The 22,917-nt window shown below is 41.0% G+C and overlaps 1 protein-coding gene across 2 annotated transcripts; it reads right to left on the reverse strand.

Moving 5' to 3' along the window:
* Positions 1 to 15: 15 nt before the first annotated feature.
* snx13 (sorting nexin 13) lies at positions 16 to 20,264 on the reverse strand. Of its 2 annotated transcripts, none has more exons than XM_058618305.1 (25): positions 20,094 to 20,264; positions 10,068 to 10,180; positions 9,867 to 9,969; positions 9,649 to 9,738; positions 8,444 to 8,565; positions 8,196 to 8,314; positions 7,971 to 8,075; positions 7,767 to 7,855; positions 7,597 to 7,680; positions 7,356 to 7,494; positions 6,941 to 7,029; positions 6,742 to 6,841; positions 5,803 to 5,996; positions 5,610 to 5,714; positions 5,351 to 5,521; positions 5,195 to 5,264; positions 4,569 to 4,711; positions 4,337 to 4,444; positions 4,122 to 4,232; positions 3,667 to 3,828; positions 3,493 to 3,564; positions 3,255 to 3,400; positions 3,089 to 3,157; positions 2,888 to 3,000; positions 16 to 2,570 (listed from the first exon to the last, which is right to left on the reverse strand). In XM_058618305.1, exons 1-25 carry the CDS (start codon positions 20,103 to 20,105, stop codon positions 2,335 to 2,337), a joined length of 2,865 nt encoding a protein of 954 aa, XP_058474288.1. In that variant the 5' UTR covers positions 20,106 to 20,264; the 3' UTR covers positions 16 to 2,334. The 2 variants fall into 2 exon arrangements, with proteins under 2 accessions (XP_058474288.1, XP_058474287.1); XM_058618304.1 differs by having other exon boundaries at positions 4,569 to 4,747.
* Positions 20,265 to 22,917: the final 2,653 nt, after the last annotated feature.

A 22,917-nucleotide genomic window follows, 5' to 3' on the forward strand; every position in this document is an offset into this window, starting at 1 on the left:
TGTACACATTGTGGCTCAGTTAGTCTGAGTTACCTTTTTATTAGTGTTATACTGATTTGAGCATAATTGCTCACAGGGAAGAGTTTGATAAGCATGAGGCAAAAAAAACACACCCTAAAGTCATTTTCAGTTGCGTTAAATGATCATGACATTCTGACTGATTGTTTTTTTTTTTCCAGGTTAAAGAAAAATATGAAAATAGAATTGACAGTACATTTAGGCACACTATTAACACATACTGTACACAGATATGCACACTTTTCTTTATAATAGATTCATATATATAGTGAGGTTACAAAAAAAAACAAAACAAGCCTTCCTGTATGGACAGGTGTGCAGAAAGTTAAAGGTGATAACTCCATTGTAGGGACAAAATATTCACCTCCCAGTATGAGAGGCTCACCAGAGTCCACCACAGCTGCTCAGTGTAAGCAAATCACAGCACATGAGGCAGTTCCGTCCAGTGACTGCAGCAGACAAAGTTCTGAACAGCCAACGGGAGAGGCCCTGACACAGTTGCTACGGTAAGTGCTCTTAAGCAGTGATTCCGTCGGGACACAGGATGCAGCTCTCCTGCAAGTCTATTGGACAGGAGGAGAGGAGCGGTCCCCTCCAGCCGTCACTTCATAACAACATGACCACTCAATAATCTGGAATGCGTGATCACGCCAACTACGAGTGAGGTGGAGGCAATTATTTGAGGCCGCCTCTGAGCTAGCTTTATCCCAAGGAGTTAAAAACAACGCTGTGACACAAAACCCCACCCAGACACTGCATCAATCCATACCCAAGAACAGATTCTGCACAAGGGGAAGGTGAGGCGTAAGTGGAAAATACTCCCCACACACCCACAAACAAACAAGCAATCAGACTTATAAAACAAGTCTGTAAAATAAATATTGTACTTTTACAACAACGGAATGTTAAGTTGTTGGGATGAGATTTGTGGGTGGGGGGTGGGGGGGTGACTTTGTTTGTGTTCTTTGCCATTAAAACAATGTGATTTTTTTTTTCAGTATACAATTATTCAAAAATGCACATGCATTAAAGAAAAACAAATATTGCACAAAATTAAATTTCTCCGATTAAAAGTGATCAGGGATACGCCTCCATATCTCTTAGCATGATTTCCTTGTAACGTTCAGTCATATGAGGGAGAACTACCTGAAGGGTGCATCTCTTGGTCAGTACATACTGTGTGTAGTTTTAAGGCTGGTTCTCTCACTCTCTCTGACTGCAGAAGGTTTGTGTGTTTACCATGACGATTCATGGGGCACACACACACAGAAATCCACACGAGCCAAGTACAGACTACACCAGAGAGTACATTCTATGATAGTGCGCTCGGACAGCCAGAGCTGAGCCTCCCACAGCTTCACTTGCTTTCCCCCTCTCTTCACATGATTATCACTATGAAGCACAGTAACGTTTACAGTTATCCCATCATCAAGCCCAGTACACACACACAAACACACACATGGGAACAGCATGAGCTTTGGTCATCACAGGTTATGACAGTAGCATTTAAAGGGGGTGTGGCCTATTCTTTGAGGATTGTGGGCAGCACAGATGATGCAACACTTGGGGAAGAAAAAGGAAATTCATGAGAAGCATTGAGGCAAAAACTAAACGCTGACAATAAAGATAAAAAAAAATAATAATTCATCTGTCCACCCATTTTTGTTCAGTCACATTTTAAAAACAGTGCCTCCTCAACCCAGTGATATAGACGTATTTAGTTGCTTTGATAACAATATTGTTGCATGTTTTTTTAGTGTGGAGGTTTTCGCAGGTCAAAGGTTTAGAACAGGACTGCAGCTAAAGGAGGGGCCAGTTCAGGGATGGCCAAAAGACAGAAGCAGAGGGAGGTAAGGCAAGGTGTGGGTCTATGCTATCGACTCCTACAGTTTAAAAACAATACAGTATCTGTGTTCTGCTCTCTGGATCACATGAAAGCAGCATTGACTGGCCCAAGATAAAGCTAAACACAACTAAAAAGAGTCCAAAAAAAAAAGAGAGAGAGAGAAAATATAGAAGCTAAAAGAAAAGACTGCCATGTTCAGTCTTGGTGCAAATTTGGGACTTTGTGTTTGCGCATGTGTGTGTCACAGAGCAAGAGGACGACAGTGTCCGTTGTTCATCCGTCTCTTCTGTTTTGACAGAAACCATCAGGTGAATAATAGAGGAGTGTTTTCACCATAGAGTGTGTGAGCTAAGTGGTGGGGCAGAATTTCACACGTGCGCACACACACACACACACCTCAGTGTTCACTTCGCGCTCAGCTCTCAAGTCTGTGTGTGTCTCATGGCTTCAGTTGCCTCGGTCCTTTCCTGTCACCTCTTGAGTGAAGAGGATTTGAGTTTCTGGCTGTATCTGTGGATGCGCGGTGAGCGGGAGTGCAGCTTGACAAAGAGCTCGGGGAACTTGTACTGGGGGAACATTGTCTCCAAGAAGCCTTCCAGGAAAACGTAGACCAACCGACGGTTCATGGGCTGGTACTGGAACATGTCAAAGACGCGCAGGATGCCCTTTCTCGTAGTGTCTGCTCCAATTATGTGCTTCAGCTCATCTGAGGCGGGAAGAGAAATATTTGGGACGTTATCAATCGCCCTTTGGTGCAAATGAAATGCGCTAGACAATCGACATACAGTACGAGGCGAGGCAAGACGTACAGAACATACAGACCTTTTATTTTGCAAAAGATTTGTGGTTTTCTGTGCATAAACAAGTTTAAAGAAGAAATGAACAGGTTTCTCTAACTTCTAACCCTTCTACCCGCCCTCTGCTGGTTCTGTCCAGATCAACCTGTATATGCCACAGAGGTTAAACCTGTGCACAAAGCCATTATAGGCTCCCAATGGCCAAAGTGTGTGTGTAAGTTTTCACCTGGCATGATACCCAGCAGGCTGGTCTTGGCGGCAACTCTTGTCCTCATGCGGATGCTTTTGTCCCGACGCGGCGGCGTCTCAGCCAGTATACCGTTGGGCCAGTAAGAATCCCTGTACGGAGACAGAGTCAGTCGGGGGCGAGTCCTACCTCCTCAAACCAATCAGATCTAATTAGGGGGAAAACGGTGGGAGGAGTTACCTGAACTTCTTGACATAGTCTGCCACCTGCTCAGGTGAGGTCAGGTAGTCCACATGATCCACAATTTTCCTACGAGGACAAAGAAAAGTTTAAGGTTTCAATAATAAACTGATTTGCTTTTAGTATGAATGAACCACAGCCATGTGCATACTCCAGAGTCTCTGACCTGTTGATAGTGTCTCCATATGTGGCTCTGATGAGCTGCTGCAGCAGGTTCTTAATGTTCCTGCGCAGCCACTGGTTTTTCTCTTTTAAGTCAAACACTTCATCCATGAGCAGCAGCATGACCCTCAACGGGATGTTATCGTCCACCTGGACACACAAGTCATACATTTATTTATAACGTTTGATTGAAAACATGATGAAAACAAATCGCACGGCCAAACCAAGGCCGACTGACTCACATTGTCATCAAGCTGGGCGGAGACTCGACAATGTTCAGGGTCTATTTCAGACTTGGGGAGGAGTGGAGGCACCTGGGAGATCAGAGGGAAGACAACCCGGAGTGAACTGACCCCTCAAACGCAACGAGCAAAAGTCGAGGTTTGTGTTTGAAAACATGTGTTTGATGGAAATACCTTCAATATGGACTGTTTGATGTCCTGGCCCAGTCTCTCCGACATGCGACCCATGTTGTCAGAAACCTTGGTCATACCTTCAGCCAGACTGTCGGGAAGGGCTTTCACTGCGTTGGACACGTTCCTCATGGAGCTCCTCAAAGGATTCACAAATGTGTCTATCTGATGGGGGAATGACAAAAACAATGTATTACAGAAAGTAAATGAAAAGACTAAAGCCGTGGCCTGTTCAAATGAATCAGATGAAAAGGCCGAGCTTGAGCCTCTGGAACTACACTGCTTTGCTGACCAATAACACGGTTCGGCACGTGTCAGACACACAGTTATATTAACAAAATTGAAGGTCAACAACACGTACAGAAAGAAACCTGGCAGCATTGCACCTCTTAGTGCACAGGCTGAAATAACAGTACATAGCGTAAATACAGCGTTTCTCTGTAAAAACATTCACTGACCTTTCGTGCAAATTCTCCTTTGCCCTTGTTGTACGCCTTGTTTTCTAGAAAGTCGTAGACATAAGGAATCAGAGTGGGGCAGGCCTTCACCATCTCTGGGTTCAGCAGCAACTGGAACACACACACACACACACACACACACACACCAAAGTTATTGATAATAAAAACAAATCCAAATTATTTCATTAATTTTAAATCATATATACAAACATTACCTGTAGGTAAGCATTGAGGTCTTTTTTCCTCTTCTCTAGGAAGTCCCTGTCCATGTTGTTGAATGTCTTTTTTCCTGGCAGCTTGAGGATTGATGCCAGGTTCTCAAACTAAAAACACCACATGGGAAGACAGACACATTTACGCCATGTTTTAACAAGAATGTTAACGTTCCTGTTGCTGGCCTCTGAGTAACTGATACACAAAAGTCCTTACTCACTCAAAAACACACACCTGTTCAATGATCCGCATGTGGAAGTCGTGGAAGTCTGAGTAGCGGCGGTAAGTCTTCCAGCAGTCTTCACTGCCATCCTGGCTGCGTCTGAACACAGTGATGGCGTACAGCGCGTAGGTCTTACCATGGTCGTTGCAAACCCCTGCAGCACCCGAGAACCCGGGGAGACAAGCGTCAGCTACCCCGCGTGGCAATAAATCCAATGAGGGCATGGAGGGGTCGATGAAAGAACGGCAAAGACGGAATAGGAAATGAAAGTGTGTGCGGTGGGAGGAAGAGCCAGAAAAAGAAAGAATGCAGAACACAAAGTGTGGAGGAATGACAGGAAGGGTAAGGAAGCAAGGAGGAAAAAGGAAGAACAGAATAGTGAGGGTGACAAAATGAAAGAAATAAAAAGAAATACTGGAAACAGAATGAAAGTGACACATGCAGGCACATGCAGACGAAAGGAGCTGGGAGGTGAAGAGTTGAAAAAAGTAAGGGACTAAAAAAATTGACATTAATCTAAAATCCACTCCATGAGCCCATCAGATTTTTGTTTAAAAGAAAAAGAACGAAATCCCAAACCCTTTTAGGATAGATATCATGTCTGTGTGTGTGTGTGTGTGTGTGTGTGTGTGCATACCTGTGTCAGAGATGAAGGCATGTAGGTGCATAGTTTCATCATGGCAGGAGTTGGACAAGTCGTCCAACGACTGAAATGAACAATTAACAAGTCTCTGATAAAGTAAACTCTTCTCACACAAACAACAACAACTGGTAGGATTCATCTCTGACTCACTAGATTTATGCTTCCTGTGGGTGAGCCATTAAAGGATTCTCCATCACCGTCATCAGATCCCCGGTAACTGGGCTCTTTTAACATATCGAGCTCCGCCAGCATTCGGACGTAGAGCGGGCTCTGCTTGAACGAGGGGTAGTAATGCTCGTCACGTAGCATCATGTCATACACCTGTGACAAAACACACGCAGTATGTGTATGAACAGTGAGCAGCATAGGTCATACACTGAACTCATATTACACTTGGAGGAGTTTGTACTTTTCTCTGGATCTCATCAAATATCTCTGGCGTCGGATCATCTTTCTGCAGTTTCTCCCCGAGCTTTATCACCGAGGCCTCGTCCACTTGCACCCTGGGAGACGCCTGTTGCAGAAGAATGAACGCAAGATGCATTTCTTACAGTCTGCTTAGGGACCAAGATATAACTATAAGACCTAAACATGCCTCCTACCTTGTCGGAGAGGTACTGTTCGAAGACGCCCAGCGCAGCAGCCTTGAGCAGCTCCATGGTGGCTCTGGGCTGCTTCTTGCCGTCTTTCTGCCAGCCGTGCATGGCCTCCAGCTGCTGCTGTGCCGTCACCCTGTAGCCTTCCACGGTGAGCCAGAAAAACAGCTCGGCCTGCGCCCCCGCTGCCTGCATGAAGTCTGGATCAGCAGACGCACAACGGTTAGTCGTGAAGGTGTCAGTTTGTTGTGACAGGTTTTTGGTTAAATAGTTATAAATCAAAAACTCGGACTTTCTAGTGGATGACCTGGTCTTATTTCATAAAAAAAATGAGAGTTAAAGGAACAGTTTATAATTTCTGCTACAAGGAGTCTCTCAATCCAGTTTAATGACATTAAGAAGCAGTGTGGGATGATTGGAACTATTGCGTTGTTTTGTTTGGTTGCCCTGTGCATTTGCCCTTTACAGGGAGAGCTTATTCAGCAGAAAGTACAGCAAATGGCAAACATACACAATAATCCGTTTTTATTGTTTTTTTTCATTCAAAAACACTGGTAAAGCAGTAGTACCAATTGTTTCCTTCATCACTCTGTTTCCAAGGTATAAACGCAAAAGCATATGATGTCATTAAAAGGCGAATAGAAATATAGATTCCTGTGTCTTAAAAGTGTTGGACATATTTTGACTAATTTCAGTGCACTATTTAACAAAATATATAACATTGACATCTATTTCCTTTAAGATGTTTATATGCAGAAATGTTACATATTATATCTTTAAAGTGACAACATGGGACGTGTTCATTTTCCACACCAGCACACACACACACACACACACACACGCGCACTCTTTCTCTCTCACACACACTGAAATCTAATCTGTAAAAGAAATGTTCTAGATTAACGGCGAGGGATGACAACAGTGATAACACACTTCCACAATTACCCATGAAGAACTGCAGTGCTATGTTGTGGACGAGGATGTGATCCAGTGGGATGACACACAGCTTGCCAAAGTTGACCGCCAATTTCAAGGCATCCACTTCCTACACAACACAAGACACAAGATGAGAGAAGTCCGATTGAAATGACTTTCACTGATGCAAGTCTGAAGCCCCCGTCATCGCTGTGTCGCAGTGCCTGACCTTGCCAGAATGCAGCCTCTGGATCCTGGTCTCGCACACCTTCTTCACAAACAGAAGACTGTTGATCTGGTTTTTGATCACATTGATGTCTGAAGGACAAAGACGACAATAAGATGTTGGTGGAGGAGAGGAGTGAAAGCACGCTTTTATTTTTTTATTTATCGTACACAGAAAGGTGACATTTTGGTTAGTGTCATGTGTTTGTTTGTGTACGACACTGTTCAAAAGTCCTGTGTTTGTCCAACTATTTCATGTCCAAAAATATCTGTTGTGGAAAAGGTGTATTATTCAGGACATGCTTGACCATTCCACATGTTGTGGACTAACTTTCAGTCACAACATTCCACTCCAAATGTCAAATAACAAAAAAAAACTTTTGCAACAGTACTGTCTGTATGCGTCAGTGAGTGCCCACCATCTCCAGCGGTGTCCAGGGAGCGCAGATACTGCAGCTCCTCCACCACCTTGTCCTTGACGGACTCCAGCTCTGCGGGTTTGTCCGTCAGCTTTAGGATGTTCATGAAGGCTTCATAGTTACAGCTTGCGTCCCGTATCTTACACACAACAACAACAACAACAGTTGATATCACAAGTACTGCATCAGTTCTATTACATTGTCAGCTGACAGACAGAACGCACAGTCGGTTAGATCTTACCATCCAGATGACAAACTGGTTGATGTAGTCTGGGTCGCTCAGCTGGTTGATGAGGGGTAGCAGCACACCACGAGCCAGCACCTCCTAAAAAAAACGTTAATAAAAAAGTTTTTCAGGTACACTCATAATGATTTATAAGTTGTGTGTGTGTGTATCTTATGTGTCCCCACCCTTAGGAAGTATCTCATGTTCTTGTTGTGGAAATCTCCAGGAGGTAGTAAAAGATACAGAAGCAGCTCACACAAGTCCCGAAGGAAACCTGACACACACACACACACACACACACACCAAAAAAGGGCTGTTAATTAGTCTTCATTCACTTTAACATCAGACAGTGACACACTTGTGCTCTTCCTGATGTGCAGTATTTTTACCTTCCTCGTCTTTAAGCGAAGTGCACACTACGTCTCGACAAATCTTCCTCTCCATCTCCACCTCAGCTTCGAAAAACGAGTCCACCAGCTCCTCCGTGATGTCTCCTGTTCAGACAGAACCTTTTGTTGTCATCAACTCTACAAAAAAAACTTGTTTTCGGCACCACAATTGTTATAAAAAAAAAAAGGCATGCCAACCACACTAAAGTGTTCAAATATGCGTACTCTGCTTGTCCTCTCTGTCAACGAGACGATCCTGGGCTTTTCTAAAGACACGTAAATGGGTGGCAAAGTCGTCCACGAGGCGTGTGGTGAAGTAAGGCTGCCAGTCCACTTCTTTGGACCTGGACACACAAGAGCACACACAAAAGTTAAAGAAACGTGGAGATACAGATTTATTCTAAAACCTAAATATGAAAGCAGAAAATGTCACATGTAAATCGGTGTGCGTGTGTGCGTGCGTGTGCTTGTACCGTGTGGAGAACTGGACAAGGGCATTCTGCAGGGTCTGTCTGATCTCCAATAAGAAAGACTCATCCTCGCTCAGAGTATAGTACCAGTACTGTATATAATCCCTCAGAGCAAACTGGATCACCTACAGACAGAGACAGAGAGAGAGAAAAGCAGAGCAGGAGATCAATATCTAGTACCAACACCTATGGTTGTAAAAAACTGTGTAACTTGTCTGTATTTTGTCTGATTGTCAATATCTGCTGCTTCTGTGTGAGAATGTGAGGGGGGAAAAAAAGACGTAGACAGCAGTTTCACGTGCTGCTGATATCAGTGTGGATTTCCAGGGAAATGGGGGAGAACAGAGACGGCACAATGGAGCAGTCAGTGTCATCTGATCAACTCAAATCAAACTTGCTGAGTATGCACTCAACTTGCCTGTTAAGTGTTGTAACCACAGGACAGGGTGGAAAGCAAAAACGGTGACCACCACAAAAAGTAACGATGCTCCTGTTCCCGGTCAGCAATGCTGACTGACAAAAACAACCATCATTTAGGGGATTGTTTTACAGAGTGAGTTACATTTCAGCCAAGCGGCGGTTTCTTTTCTTACTCAACGCGATGACGCAACATCAGTTCAACTTTTAGTCATGTCAATTTGCACGGCATTAAATGAATACCCCGAGTCATTATGTGGTCCAACACTTTTAAAACATTTAAAACATAATGGGATTTGCTTTGTTTGATGACTAGATAGTAATCAGTGACATTATTTTAAACAAATAAAAGGAAAAGCTTTCCTTTACAGTCAGTCTTATAGAGTCCATAACACTTGTACTTGACACAAAAGTCAAATGTAGAGCTGCAACTAACGATTATTTTCATAATTGATTCATCTTCTCGATGAATCGTTTGGTCAATAAAATACCATAATAGCTTAAAAAATGTTGATCGGTGTTCGTCAAACCTGGAAATGATGATGCTCTCAAATGTCTTTTACCACAAACCAAAAAGATTAACTTTTAATGATTTCTTTGTTATCCAGAGCAAAGAAATGAAGAAAATATTCACATTCAAGAAGCTTAAACAATCGGACATCTTGAAAAAAGAATGAAAAAAGCTTCAAACGATTTATCGATTATCAAAATAGTTGTCGATTAATTTAGTAATCGATTAATAATCGATTTGTCGTTTCAGCTCTAGTCAAATGCACAGTAAGTCACCGTACCTGTTGTAGTGGTTCATCTATAAAACTGGAGCCAGTCAGTCTCCTGTCAATCCTGATAGGCTTCGACTCCTGCTTCATCTCATCCAATATCTACAAAAAAACAAAAACAGGAGCACTTTAATCAGTGCAAACATTCATGATATGCATGCTAACTGGCAGACTTTGCAACTTGATTAACAACTACTTCATTTGTTTGTATAGGTGGTGACGACTTTTACCTTCACTATACCAATCTGTGTAGGGGGTAGATAAGATTGCTCGCATCTTTCCAGGTGTTTCTCTGAGTTGATCTTCCCATAAAGCAGAGTGACCGCAAAGCCCCTGGAAAACAGAAAAGAGAAGTTGGACCTTTTCAACCAGGCGTTCAAAGACGCGTATAAATAGTGCATGAAGTATGGTTTGCAAGTTTTAATGCTCACCCTCCAACGAAGCAGAAGATATAAAAGGCCAGGTAGAATATGGCAAAGGGCCCAAAGGTGACGAGAAATAGCACGACTCCAAGACCCCCCCATCCCCAGATGGACAGACTGGCCTGAAAAAAGATAAAAACACAAACCACAGGCTGAATAATCCAATTTGTTCACACAAGAAACAGCTTGATCGTCCTTTACCTTTTTCAGATTACAAAATCTTCAGCTCAAAAGCTCTAAAATCAGCCATCGGCAAAAAAATGAATTTTAATACAGTCCAGATACAGACTCAATTTAAATATTCATGTTTTAGGGCATTGACTAAGATTTATTTACATTATATTATATAAATATAGATATGTTTGGTCAGCTGACTTGAACAGAAAATATCTGCCAGTCCCAGATACTTGATATAAATCAGTACTAGTGTATACTACCGATGCTCGGATTCATCTAGAAATTGTGTTATCACATCGTCTGTCCAGCAGAGTGTGCTCTGACTTCATTATTTATAAAATCAGCACTGTGTCAACAGTACACATCTCAAAAGAGTAGATACCAGTCAAGGTGGAAGTCATTGCTTATAGACATTTCCAGGAATGTATTTTATAAATGGCTTTGCTACAGCTACAGCTACTGAATATAAAAAAAAGGTGTAGAAATAAAAAAGAGCACAGACACAAAAGCAAAAGGAGCAATAAAAAAAAAAGAAATCCTAAATGAACTACTCACATACAGAGACTTTATGCTTGCTGATAATTGACCAATTTAGGATTTGACATCATCCATAGAGCAAAAAAAGCAACCATGTTCTACACTTGACACGTCGGCACAGACCATAAAAAAACATACTTGAGTGAATTATATTGTTAGAGACCGACACAAATTGACCTGTGTCTCCAGACTTAAGAGTCACATCATATGGTTTTCCTGTTATTGTCGGGCAGGAAACCAAGCTCTTGTTTCCTGCTCACATCCCTCTCTCCCTCTCTCTCTTTCCATATAATTTATCACAGTAGCTCTTTTTTAATATCACATTTTGTGCCCCTGCTGTGCTGTAGATGCAGTTAACACAAAAAAACAAACAAAAAAACTTTACTGTTTCTTTTTAGACCGATCAGTCAGAGAAGACACTAAATAAACACTGAGTAAGCATCACAAGTGCAAACTTCAAGACCATCTTAATGCAGGGCAAGGGTTATAAACAGGAGGTGACCTCCATCCTGACTACCGATGCTTTTACATCAGAAAGGCCACGATAGAAGATAGACTTTATTGTTTCCTTGAATTTTGGTCAGTCTTGTAAACCCATGACATCAAAAGCAGGTTATTTGCTCTAAAGACGGAATCCTCACACTCTGGATAAAGGATGATCTAACTAGTCGATACAACAACCTCCTGTACAAATCAAATGGCCCCTCATCTCTTTCAGCATTCATCCTGTTTTTTTTTGTGAACATTTTCAAATTGGCAGGTTTGTGTATACGGAAAGAAAAGGAATACATATCCTTGAACAGTTAAGAGCATAACACAAAACAAAAGTGCAGGCATCCATATTTGTTTGTTTTTTATTGTTAATTTATGTAAATTGTGCCAATTGGTGAATCTAAAGTCAGCATCAATGCAAAAAAGTTAATCTGAGACCTTTAAGAACTCGGGATATGGGTCTTGCCTGCCAATTTACCAGGTTCTGTGGAATCCTTTTCATTGACTGTAGTCACTAAAGATGGAAAAATATCAACCCCTAAGTGTTTTAATTGATTAACAAATAGGAATATTGAAATAATCCGTAATATTACATAAAAGTTGACTTTTGCCATTCTGAAAATAAATTAAGGATATGATAGCATGTTTAAACATGCGTTTGTCAATATTAGCATTGGTTGTCTTATACACCGATACTGTATGTATTTGTGTGACTGTAAACTGGGTAAAGAGCTGCAGGATTGGGAGGGTTAAAAAAAGTATCACGTTTAATTTGACAGACATTACCATTCCTATACTTGACATTGATGATTCAAATTGGGACAACATCATCATTTTTGCTTTTTAACTGTAATTATCATTACAAATTAATAGAGATTTAAAGATTTTAAGAGTATGCCTCCAAGCAAAACCTTTCCCCCCATTTGGAGGGCAAGATTTTTGGACTGTTTAATTCCTGCAGCACTGCAGAATTTTGTCACAGTGCTATTTTTGGGGTTGTTATGCAAAAAATGAACTTCCATAAACTTAACCTTCTCAGCAAGTAGCACACACTATTCAAATTAAACCGTGTCAGGCAAAGGAAAGCAAATGACTATATCTGAGGTAATGTGATAAATGCAGTTATCTACACATTAAGAGTATATGGAGGTAACGTGTGAAAAAAGAAAACGCTACCAGAGTATAATGCTCTGAGTTTGGGCTATAAGCCATCACAGTCACCGACCGACATCATGATGATCAGCAGGGATCGTCTTTAGCTGCCCTACATTCTAACTAGAGTTCCTCAGATTAGCAGCTCCACTGAGGGAAACAGAGAGAGAGACAGAGCTGAGACATTGTTCTCACTCTCACGGCCAACTATGGACAATCGTATGACACACATTAAACTGGTTGCCGAGAGGGTTAGAGACATGGGTCAGCCGGATTACTATGGACAGTATAGGATGACCACCACACAAAGACAGGCTATTGAAAATCAGCGCTTTAAACAAACTGACAACATTTGTAAAGATGACTATGTGTAACATGCTAGTTTTGCCTTCTATTTAACGTAATCTAAATATTATTAGAAAAGGCCACTAAAAAGCAATCTATAAATAAGGATGTCAGAAATGAACCATTAAGTATATTAATCTAATAAATGACTTTGTGTGTTTTAAATTGCTTTGTGCAATTTATTCCACCAGAGGGCATACATCAACACAAGTACAGAGAAACACATACTACACCTACACCTGGGCATAGTGCCACTACAGCCACAAGTCAGACAGAGGCAAATGTGACCATATCCTTGGTGCTACTCATTGGAGACCACAGATTTTTAAGTGCATCTTACAAAAGTACAAAACTTCCTCTGTGTAACCCAGGGACACGTGTGTTATCAGAGGGAGTGTTTCTTCTCTGCAGCCTGACAAAGACAAGCTGACAAGAGCCACTTTTTCAAACAACAACTGTCATATGACTAATGTGCTGCTAATGTGCAATGTTTAAAGTCTGAGCTAAGGAAAAAAACAAACAGTGCATCTCTATTATTCATTGTTAATCATAAATAAATAATATATAATAATTAAAAATCCTTATTGATTAACGTGTTGGCAGAAAAGGAAATCTAATAAAATTGGCAACCCTTGGTTGTCCCATACAGTGATCTATTTGCTGTTTTTTTGTTGTTGGACACACATTGTGAATGATATTGAGGCACAAGCTTCATAACAATTTTGACAGTGTTATAGAATTAAAAACAAAAACAATTATACAGTGATGCAAGGATGAGAAAATGTAAAGATTGCCGTTGAGGATCAAGATTTGTTAATCGGTTTACAGACACTTTCCTGTCATCCGAGTGTCATTTCTCTGGATGTCACATACAGAGTAGTTGTGACCTATGCCAACAGAGGGTGCACAACAACCAAAGCACTAAAGTAATTAGCTGGAGAAGGAGTGCTAATGCCTGGTGAAGTCTTATCTTACTCCGCTAGAAAAAGTGAAAAAAGGTAACAAAAAAGACAAACTCTATTCTCTGGATTAGGGATGGGACGATACCACTTTTTTGAGTCCGATATCGGTATCACAAACTCGAGTATCTTCCGATACCGATATTTGTGCGGAGTCATTTCAAAGACATAATTCTCTACAACTGTGTAACAAATACCGTTCTCCCAAAAAGAACTCAGCTAAAATGCTTTTGCTGATTTTTATTTACTGTGCATGCGAAATTTTTGGATTGTCTCGGATTTTACATTTTTCATCTGTCCGATGTCCGATCCAGTGATTTTGACCAGTATCGGCCGTTTCCGATTCCAATCCCTACACCGGATAAAAAGCAAATGCACCATGTTTCCCCATGTTAGTCAGGTAATGTCATCACAGGAAGTGTTTCTCCACAGCCTGTTTAATGACAGGGTGACACGAGGAGGTTCTTCAAGCAACAGCCTTGTTGTTTTCTTTTCTTCTAATATGAGCAATATAATGCTGCTAATGTACAATGTTTGAAAATGCAAACTAAGAAAATGGCGTGTGTTTCGAAAATTAATTGTTAACCAACTGTCGCTTATTAACTCATTCAACTAACAGTTAAGGAAATTGCACAGATTTCGTAACTCATTCAAATGTATGAACTGCAGGGCCAGGTTCAGATCACCCAGCAGAAATGTGGTGTTTAAACAAACATCTCTGATTAAGAGTGACAGGGTGAAAAAGGTTTTCCAGAAAAACTAGCAAGAACCCACATCTTGGGTGTGCTTGTGTGCACTGAATGTATCCTAACTGGCTCAACTACTCCTGTCTAAAGACATTACTGGCTGGAACAAAGACAATAATAGCAGGGTAACGACAACAGGAAAAGAACAAGGCTGGACAAAAGAAGATGACTACTGTCTGACAGTTGATCTACAACTAGGGGAGATACAAAGGAAGCCTTCAAAGGATGTACAACACCCTACAATGCCACAAATCTAATTGATCTGTAATGTACAATGACGTCCTGACATTTCCAGGGTATCTACATCAGCCATTTAACAAGAAAAACAAATTATACATCAGGAACTGACCTAATGCTTGTCTCTATGAACAGCTCCAACTTAAAAAAAAAACACACCTCTTCACTGTTTGGCTTTCACCTACACATGAATCACAGAGGGGGATTAGTATGCTGTACAGACAACTATAATACTGACACATTTACTACCACACTGTCCAGCAGGTCACTGTATTATATATACACACAAGACAACTGCGATAACAAATTTTCACAACTGTCTGGACGACCCTGACCTACTCACTAAACCTATTTACCATTCCAGACCAACTTGCTAGATACATCATTGCATGCTGACAAGATCATTTTGACATTTTGAATCAATTCAAGCCTATTTCACTCGACGTAGGCTGGGTTTGTGTTAGTCAAAACCAACTTTAAAGTATTTTTGAAAATGCCAAAAAGCTGTGCTAGTTTCTGGCCCTGTTAACTACAGCTCAAAAACATTCCAATAGTCAGTTTCTATTTTTGGGATGTTTGCATTGTTCTTAACACAAATACAAAATACACGGAGAGATGATGTAATACCAGCTGAGTCTATGTTTTCAGTGCAAACCTTCCCGGAGAAGCTATATGAATGTAGTTCAGATGTGTAATCTAAGTCTGATTTGACTTAGATTATAGCGAGCCTGTGAGCAGCTGTGGCAGCAGGGTGTTGTGTGATGAGATGAGGAGGCTGTGCAGGCTTGGCTTTGTAGGAGACATGATAACCAACACTCTTGAGTCATTACAGCTTACACAGGGTTTTAAACATGAACCATCTGTTCCAGTGATTAACACCAAAGCCCAATGGGGACGCACACATCTAAACATCCAGGCAATCCACAATGAAAAGACGCATAAGCAGCAGTGTAATGTTAGAGACTCTGTACAAACTATGTGGTGTGCATATGCAGACGCACACAAAACTACAGTATTTCACTGGATATTTACTCACAAATAGGTATAGCATATCAGCTGCACAGCACAACTAAAACACAATCACACATGAGCATAGAAGGGTCTTATTGTGGGACTGTGTATATGGAGGAAAGATTTTCTGAGAGCATTCTTCTGTTGCACATCCTTGACCTACACGCACAAACAGCCATTACCAGCCTTTTATCAGTTTCTTGACGATTATCATTTGCCAGATTTCAGGGCAGGACACAAAAACAGCTCAAGGGTAAATATTTCTCTCTTTTTTGCGACCCATGAACAAGTTCACAACTTGTGCTTTAGCTGCAATCCTGAATAGTGTGATCACTAGGCAAGAGCCTAAAGCTCATCTGTGGGAGAGCAATGATGAATGACTGAGAGGAAGAGAAAGTAAGTGGAGCTGACTAGTCAGTCAGGTGGCAGTGTCATCAGGTTCCAATGCTGAGAAAGAGTGACACTAACACAAGTCTGTGTCACGTGGTAAGCCACTCATTCCCTGCACCAAAGTCCAGAGACAAAATCAGTGATTTTCATCCTGGCACACTGGAGTTTTTGATCCACTGTGACTTCAGTGTTTGAAACGATTTAGCTTTGACACAAACTTACTAAACAAGGCAGCAGTAGAGCAGCAACTCCTGTGTCCGCACTAGAACATCCAGATTTTCTCTCTAGACTTCGGTGCGGTAGAGGAAGCAGTTTACAAACCTCCGTTTCCAGTCGGAAAAGGCTGTAGAACAACGAGATAAAGTGGCACTCACATTCTTATCATTTTGTAGACTTAAGCAGTAGATTTTATTGGGTAAACCTTTTGTTAAGTGGCTAAAAGCTGCTGTGTCCCTACTGGAAGCTATGTTTTCAGTGAGACCAGGCCAGATATATAAATAAGTAAAGAAATAAATAAGTAGAGCAGAAACTGGGGAAAAGTCATTGATTCAAAAGTTGTGCTGTGCAGACAGCAAACTCTTAGCTTTCTGCTATTGACTGAAGTAACAAGAACTGCAGGACAGCGAACAGAGAAGAAAGGTCCCAGTGATCCAGTCACTGATCCAAAAGAAGAACCAAACACCCTATCATATAACTTACAAGAATATGGTCCACTTCTCTTCTTCTGTAATCACAGTGAAATCACATTTTACTTGACATAACATTTTATGATCACCACCTGAAGCACATTGTAAACTTTGACTCACTTCACACTTTGTACCCTCATACATCGGATCACAGGTGGACAAGTAGAAGACTTTCTTTGAGGTGTTTGTGCATACTTGCACATGCAGAAAAAGTAGAGGCAATTTTCAAATCATAATCCTTTTACCGTGCAATTGGTGGCCACCATTTCAAACCCAATATTGAACTGAAGACAAGTCAAAATGTTTTTGAGCAGGACCATAGCCTGAGCTTGACAGTAGGTCACTCCCTTTGTCAACTCCGAACACAGACTAAACACTATCACATCAAATAAAATCAGTCCTTTATGGTATTTACTCCTCATTAACCACTCTGCTCACTGAAGTTAACTTTAATAAGTGCAAAAAGCAGAATTGAAGAATAAAAGAATTCAAGTGATACCAAAGAGCAGTGTTGCCTCTCTGGCAGTGGGTGGGAGCTCAGCTCAGCACTTTGCTAAAAAAACTTGTTGCTTTTTTCATTCTATTTGTCACCCATCAGATCCACTGACACATACATCTGACAGTTTGTGGCTTAGATAAGGTTCCAGTTAACCATTTACTCTCAAGCTTCATGTCAAAGTGCTTATCTCCAATCCAGTTTTATATAGACTGCCTTATTTAGCTGCAGTCCAACAGCATTAACTCCACTGTTACTCTGAGGAGGTTGAACTCAGCCACATGCCTCCTCTGATACATATTGGATCCCCAGCCATCTCTTTTCAATTTCTTGTGAGAAGTGGGTATATCTGATCATAACTGGTGACACAGGTCAAAAATGTGAACTACATTGTGTGCCTCAGCATGGTCTTAACTTATCATGGATACATCTGGTGTCAAGACACAGGTCTGAGCAGGACTTAATTCCCAAGAGGCGTCACCATGAAAGGCGACACCTCCATCAACAGCGTGAAGAGGATACAGGTGTACTTGAGGACAAGCTGGCCAGATGTGAAAGCGTGCCTGCCTTCATGTCCACCAGGTTTTGATTAAGACACTGGCTAACTAAGCCAAGTGGGAATGCCATTCACTCACATGAATAAATTGGAAATGGAAGGGGGGGGGGGGGGGGTTAAAGCCGATATCTCTGACTAAACATGGTCATGCAATAAACATGAGAGACAAATTTTCATAGCACAAGACCAACAGTTGAGCTACAAGTTATAGTTCAGATATGCATTTAAAACCAAACCAAACGAACAGGAGCAGGAAGCAAATGACTAAATGGAAAAAAAAATAGAAACAAAACCTCGGAAGTCAGAGCGTGGCTAATTCTTTGCTGAGAGGCAACAGTGATCTTGTGCAAGAACGTGACTGTTTGACAAAGGCAATTGTGTTTAGTGAAGGGGCCCATTAGCTGCAGGCAAGTTGCTATACCTACATCTGACCTCACCTTGCATCTTATATCCATAATAACGATGACACTACAAAGATTATGTGAATTCAATAAGTCATCACATGATTGTTTGCCCATCATTCACCCCAGACTTAAGGTTAGCAGAGAGTTACATTTCACAAGGAGCTTTTATCAAGCATAGTTATAGTTTCACGCCTTAAAGCACCCGACACAGATATCTGTCCACACTTTCTGACATAAAGAACAGTGCAGTAGCAGCTGAAGCCTCATTACAGGGGATGAATGTGTACTTAAACTGCTGGAGAGATGCCTAGATGTAGACAGGTCATCTGCTGCTCAGGTGCTGAGGACACTGTAATCTGTCAAAGTGCTACATCTGTACTCACAGGAAACAGAGGTACAATTTGCAACTTGTGAGCCAGTATCTTCATCACGAGTGCATCTGTTTAAAGTTAGGAATCCAGCATACGTCGAGAAACTGCATCACATGAAAACTGTAGCAAAACTACTCTGTCATCGCCAATAAGTTACACAGACAGGGACTGTCATGCTGATGACACGCCCTACACTAATCTCCACAGTCAGTGATGAGCTAAAGTGGTCTCTGGACTGTGAAAGTGACAGGAAGAGAGAAAAAAGGAGATGGGAGAAGCTTGAGTGAAGCTTGTGTGAATCAAATCACTACTTATGGTACTTTGACATCAAATAAACGGTATTGTTGACAAACAGTATTGTGGTGAGGGCTAGAAATACGCAAGAGTACAACTGTGAAAAGAAAAGTGAAAACCTACAGCTGGTCAGAGGATGTCAGGGGGCGAGCTCTAATCCATCCTGAGGACAGACAGTGTTCATGCATGTTCAGGAATGTGGACATATACATCCTAAAACCACCTGCAAATCTGGTTTTAGTGAGGAGGATCCTTAGAGGATCTAAGGAGACACTCAGGATGGACTGGGAGCATTCAGATCTGTACTTAGCACAAATCTACAAGTGATCAGATCAATTCAGGACAGATGTTAATGCCTGCTCTGAATGGGGTATTTGCTTTGGTTGTCTTTGTTACGTGTATTTATAGACGCAAGTAAAACCAGAGAAACATTATATTATATTTGTGTCATACTTGTAAAAAACAGAAGGACTGTTTAAGCACTGGCCCCATCAGTGTTGATTTAGCACCAATACCATGACAAAATCCCAAACAGCACTGTATCTCATCCAGGAGAAAAATCACAATTCTGACTCACGACAATCAAGCTACTGGACGATCGGTGTAAACGTCTCAGACTTTCCCTGAAGTTAGAGTGAAATGAGAAGGAAATGCCGCAACACACACTTCATCAGCCCCACAGATACTTGTCACTGCCTAATATGCTTCTCGCTGACCTGACCGCGGAACAACTTCAGAGAATTGTCCAGCACATACTGTACAGAGATTGTAATACTCTACATTTAGGTCGAACCTTCCAGTAGCCGCTAAAAAGCTAACGCCCAGCTCACCTTTATTCTCTCTGGTGTAGGAAATCGTTGTTGGAGAACGTTTCCCATTATCTAAACGCATACTAGTACCGACACTGCCTGTGTCGAGCTAATTCCAGCAAGGTTTGGCCAGCAAGGATATTCTGAGCTTCATCGTATTAACTTAGCGTTAGCAGTGTAATCCTGGACTGACAGCCACTCACAGGAGACGGGCCAGAGCGGCTGTGGATCGTCCTCTGCCCTGACAGGCTGAGTGTTTACCTGCGGAGAGAGCGCTAAGACTAACGCTAGCCGCTACAAGCTAACTAGCCATGTCAGTCACTCAGGGAAAACAAAACTAGTGGAAACGTATTGTGCTTTGATTCGGACTCACCTCTGCAAACATCGTCTAAAAGGCTGTACGTGCGGTGGTCGCGGCTAACCCCACCACATTGTAACATGCGAGGAGGAGTTTGTTTTCTCGGTTAAAAACGGTCGTATATCCAATCTCCGTACTCTCTTCGGAGGGTCGCCATGTTTGCCAGGTTTACGTCTCGGGTGCTCTGTTTCCGGACGTCGCCGTTTGATTGGCTGAGGGGTGATGACGCAGAAACACACCCGTGACTGACACACAGATGCTTTTTAGTGAGCAGACAAAACCACTTGTTTCTTTCTAATCTCATCATATTGCTGCCTGCCAAGTTTAATATTGATAAAAAAAAATGTAACTTGTAGGAAACCCTCGTTTTGTAACTTTAAAAAAAGCAGTCGGAGTCCTACATTAAAACACTATCTACCCCTTGTGAAAAGGTTAGATGTGTGCTCCAAATGTAATGCATCATTCTAATCTTTAGTGATAGGATCTGAGGAGACACTTAGGATGGATTAGCATTCAGATCCGTACTAAGCTTGATCTACAAGTGATCAGATCAATCAGGACAGATGTTAATGTTTTAATTCTCTCATTGTTACTGTCGCTTCAATGCTTCAACACTTGTGTGAATGATGTTGAGAACAAGTTTGTAAATTCCTCATACACAAATTCCAGTTTTCTGGATTCTCCCCCAATTTCATAGGTTTTCTGGTGGAATTTAAAGAATATATATATATATTAGCATTTTAAAATCTGTCAATACAAACAAGTATTAAAAACTGTACAAATATATATTTAAATAAAAGTAAATTACCCAAACCACATATTCATTTTAATATTATTCTTAATGTTATTTTAGAATTCATCCTTACTTAATGGGCTTATTCTATCTCTTTTTCTTTCTTTTTTTACATACTGTGAATATTATGTCGATGCTGGAACAACTTTGTAAATATTCTGTTCCAAGACAGCAATGTATCCAAATGAGCAGTGGATATTTAAGAGAGCTGCTCTGTTAAATGACTTCATTTTTTTGAATGAACTACACAAAAATGTACTTACTCAAACAAAATAAAGCAATAATAGCTCTGTCTCGACCAGAGACATGAAACTGCTACTTATACAATAAAACATAATTTAAAGAAAGACAACCATTGTAACACATGACCATTTTGTTTCTGTATTTCTATTCCGTTCATTAGTTATTATATATTTTAAATTCTTGCCTTTTATGTGTAAATGTATAGTTATAGTTATTTTTTCTATAGGAAAGCCAATCAACTCATTCCACCACTGATTATACATCACAATGACCTGCTTTAATTACACAACGTTTTCTTGATTTTAGCCACAAAGGTCACATAGAGTGCATTATTAATCAACAAAGCAAAAGAGACAGGAGTGTGGTTTGATCACATGCTTGACCAGTGGCCATCTTCAGACCTTGTGATAATGCATTATGCATCGCTGCGGTGGCACCGTCATTAACCTGAGCTGCACCATATACTCTGTTCGGCAAAGAGAGAGAGGTCAGGGAGGCGTCGTGGAACGAGGCAGAGAGTGACAGCAAAAGATTGTTTGATACAACGTACTGTGAGTGTACTGTACTGTCCATGTCCAGGAGAGTGCAGTACACTTACCGTGGGTGACCCACAAACCAGGTGAACACAAAAGAGCCGTCTAATGTTTCATGTTTCTCTGTCTCCCTCTGTCGCTCTACTCCTGTCCCTGTCTGTCTGTCTGTCTGCCTAAAAGTGATACTTGAGTAAAAGTATCTTACCAGAAAATTACTTTGGTAGAAGTTGAAGTCACATTATTTTTATCATATTAAAGTATATGACATTTACTGTACTTAAGTATTAAAAGCAGCTCATCAAGACTAGAAAAGCTCTTTATAAATACAGACCATTACCAACTCTTCTTCTTCTGATTTTATTTAATAGTAAAAGTAAAAGTTGCGAGAAATATAAATAACAAAGTAAAGTACAGATATGTGAATTTTGTACTTAAGTAGAGTAACAAAATATTTTGTAGACAACACTGCTTTTATGACCAGCATGTTTTACAAGTGTATAGTATAGTGACGTTACAGTCGCCAGCCTCTAACCTGCAGTAGTGGGTCTGTTTCACTAGAGGTCACTGCCAATCCATCTCAAATTAGGATGAGTGGACGGTTTTAATAAAAAGAAGCATTAGTGAAATGTCTCAAATAAATCACTTTTTGCCTGTCATTCATTTTCATAATTGCAAACATTCTGCCACCGCTGCCAGAAAAAACATATTTAAAAAAGAGAGCAAAAGCACAGTAATGAAATGAAATTTCAACAAATGCTGTGGAGGTGGCTTGAGAAGATTTCATGTGCATTTTTAAAAGAAAAAAAATTAATCATTGCAATCCACTGTAACTAGACTTAGTCTGTATCTGCGACGTGTCATGCAGATCAGACTGTATTGCTTCCTCTTTGTACGGCTCTTTATCGCAGGTCTTATTCGCTCCATCTCTGTTAATAGCAAAGCTGTAAGTGAGTGACCTCACAGTCAGTCAGTAAAGTAGGTGATTAAAAAGCCCGAGTCAATTTGTCATGATTTGAAAATAATGTTGCTTTAATAAGGATTTGTGTTCGACATAAAGCTGTAATACTGAAGTCAACACATTTGCTGAGTGACCACGTTAAGCAAGTTGCTTGACAACTCACAATTAATTTGTCATTTAATGGAGTCATTGACTGAGAGGTAACACACTCTTTTGTTAGAGAAGCCCGTGAGTGACCTGAGGCATCGTGTCTATGATGGCCAGGCCCTGGAGGAGGAGGACCGGTGTGTCAGAGTTCAGAGGTCAGGAAGT

This window comes from Solea solea, chromosome 20 (genome assembly GCF_958295425.1).
Source record: "Solea solea chromosome 20, fSolSol10.1, whole genome shotgun sequence".
NCBI classification, from domain to species: domain Eukaryota; kingdom Metazoa; phylum Chordata; class Actinopteri; order Pleuronectiformes; family Soleidae; genus Solea; species Solea solea.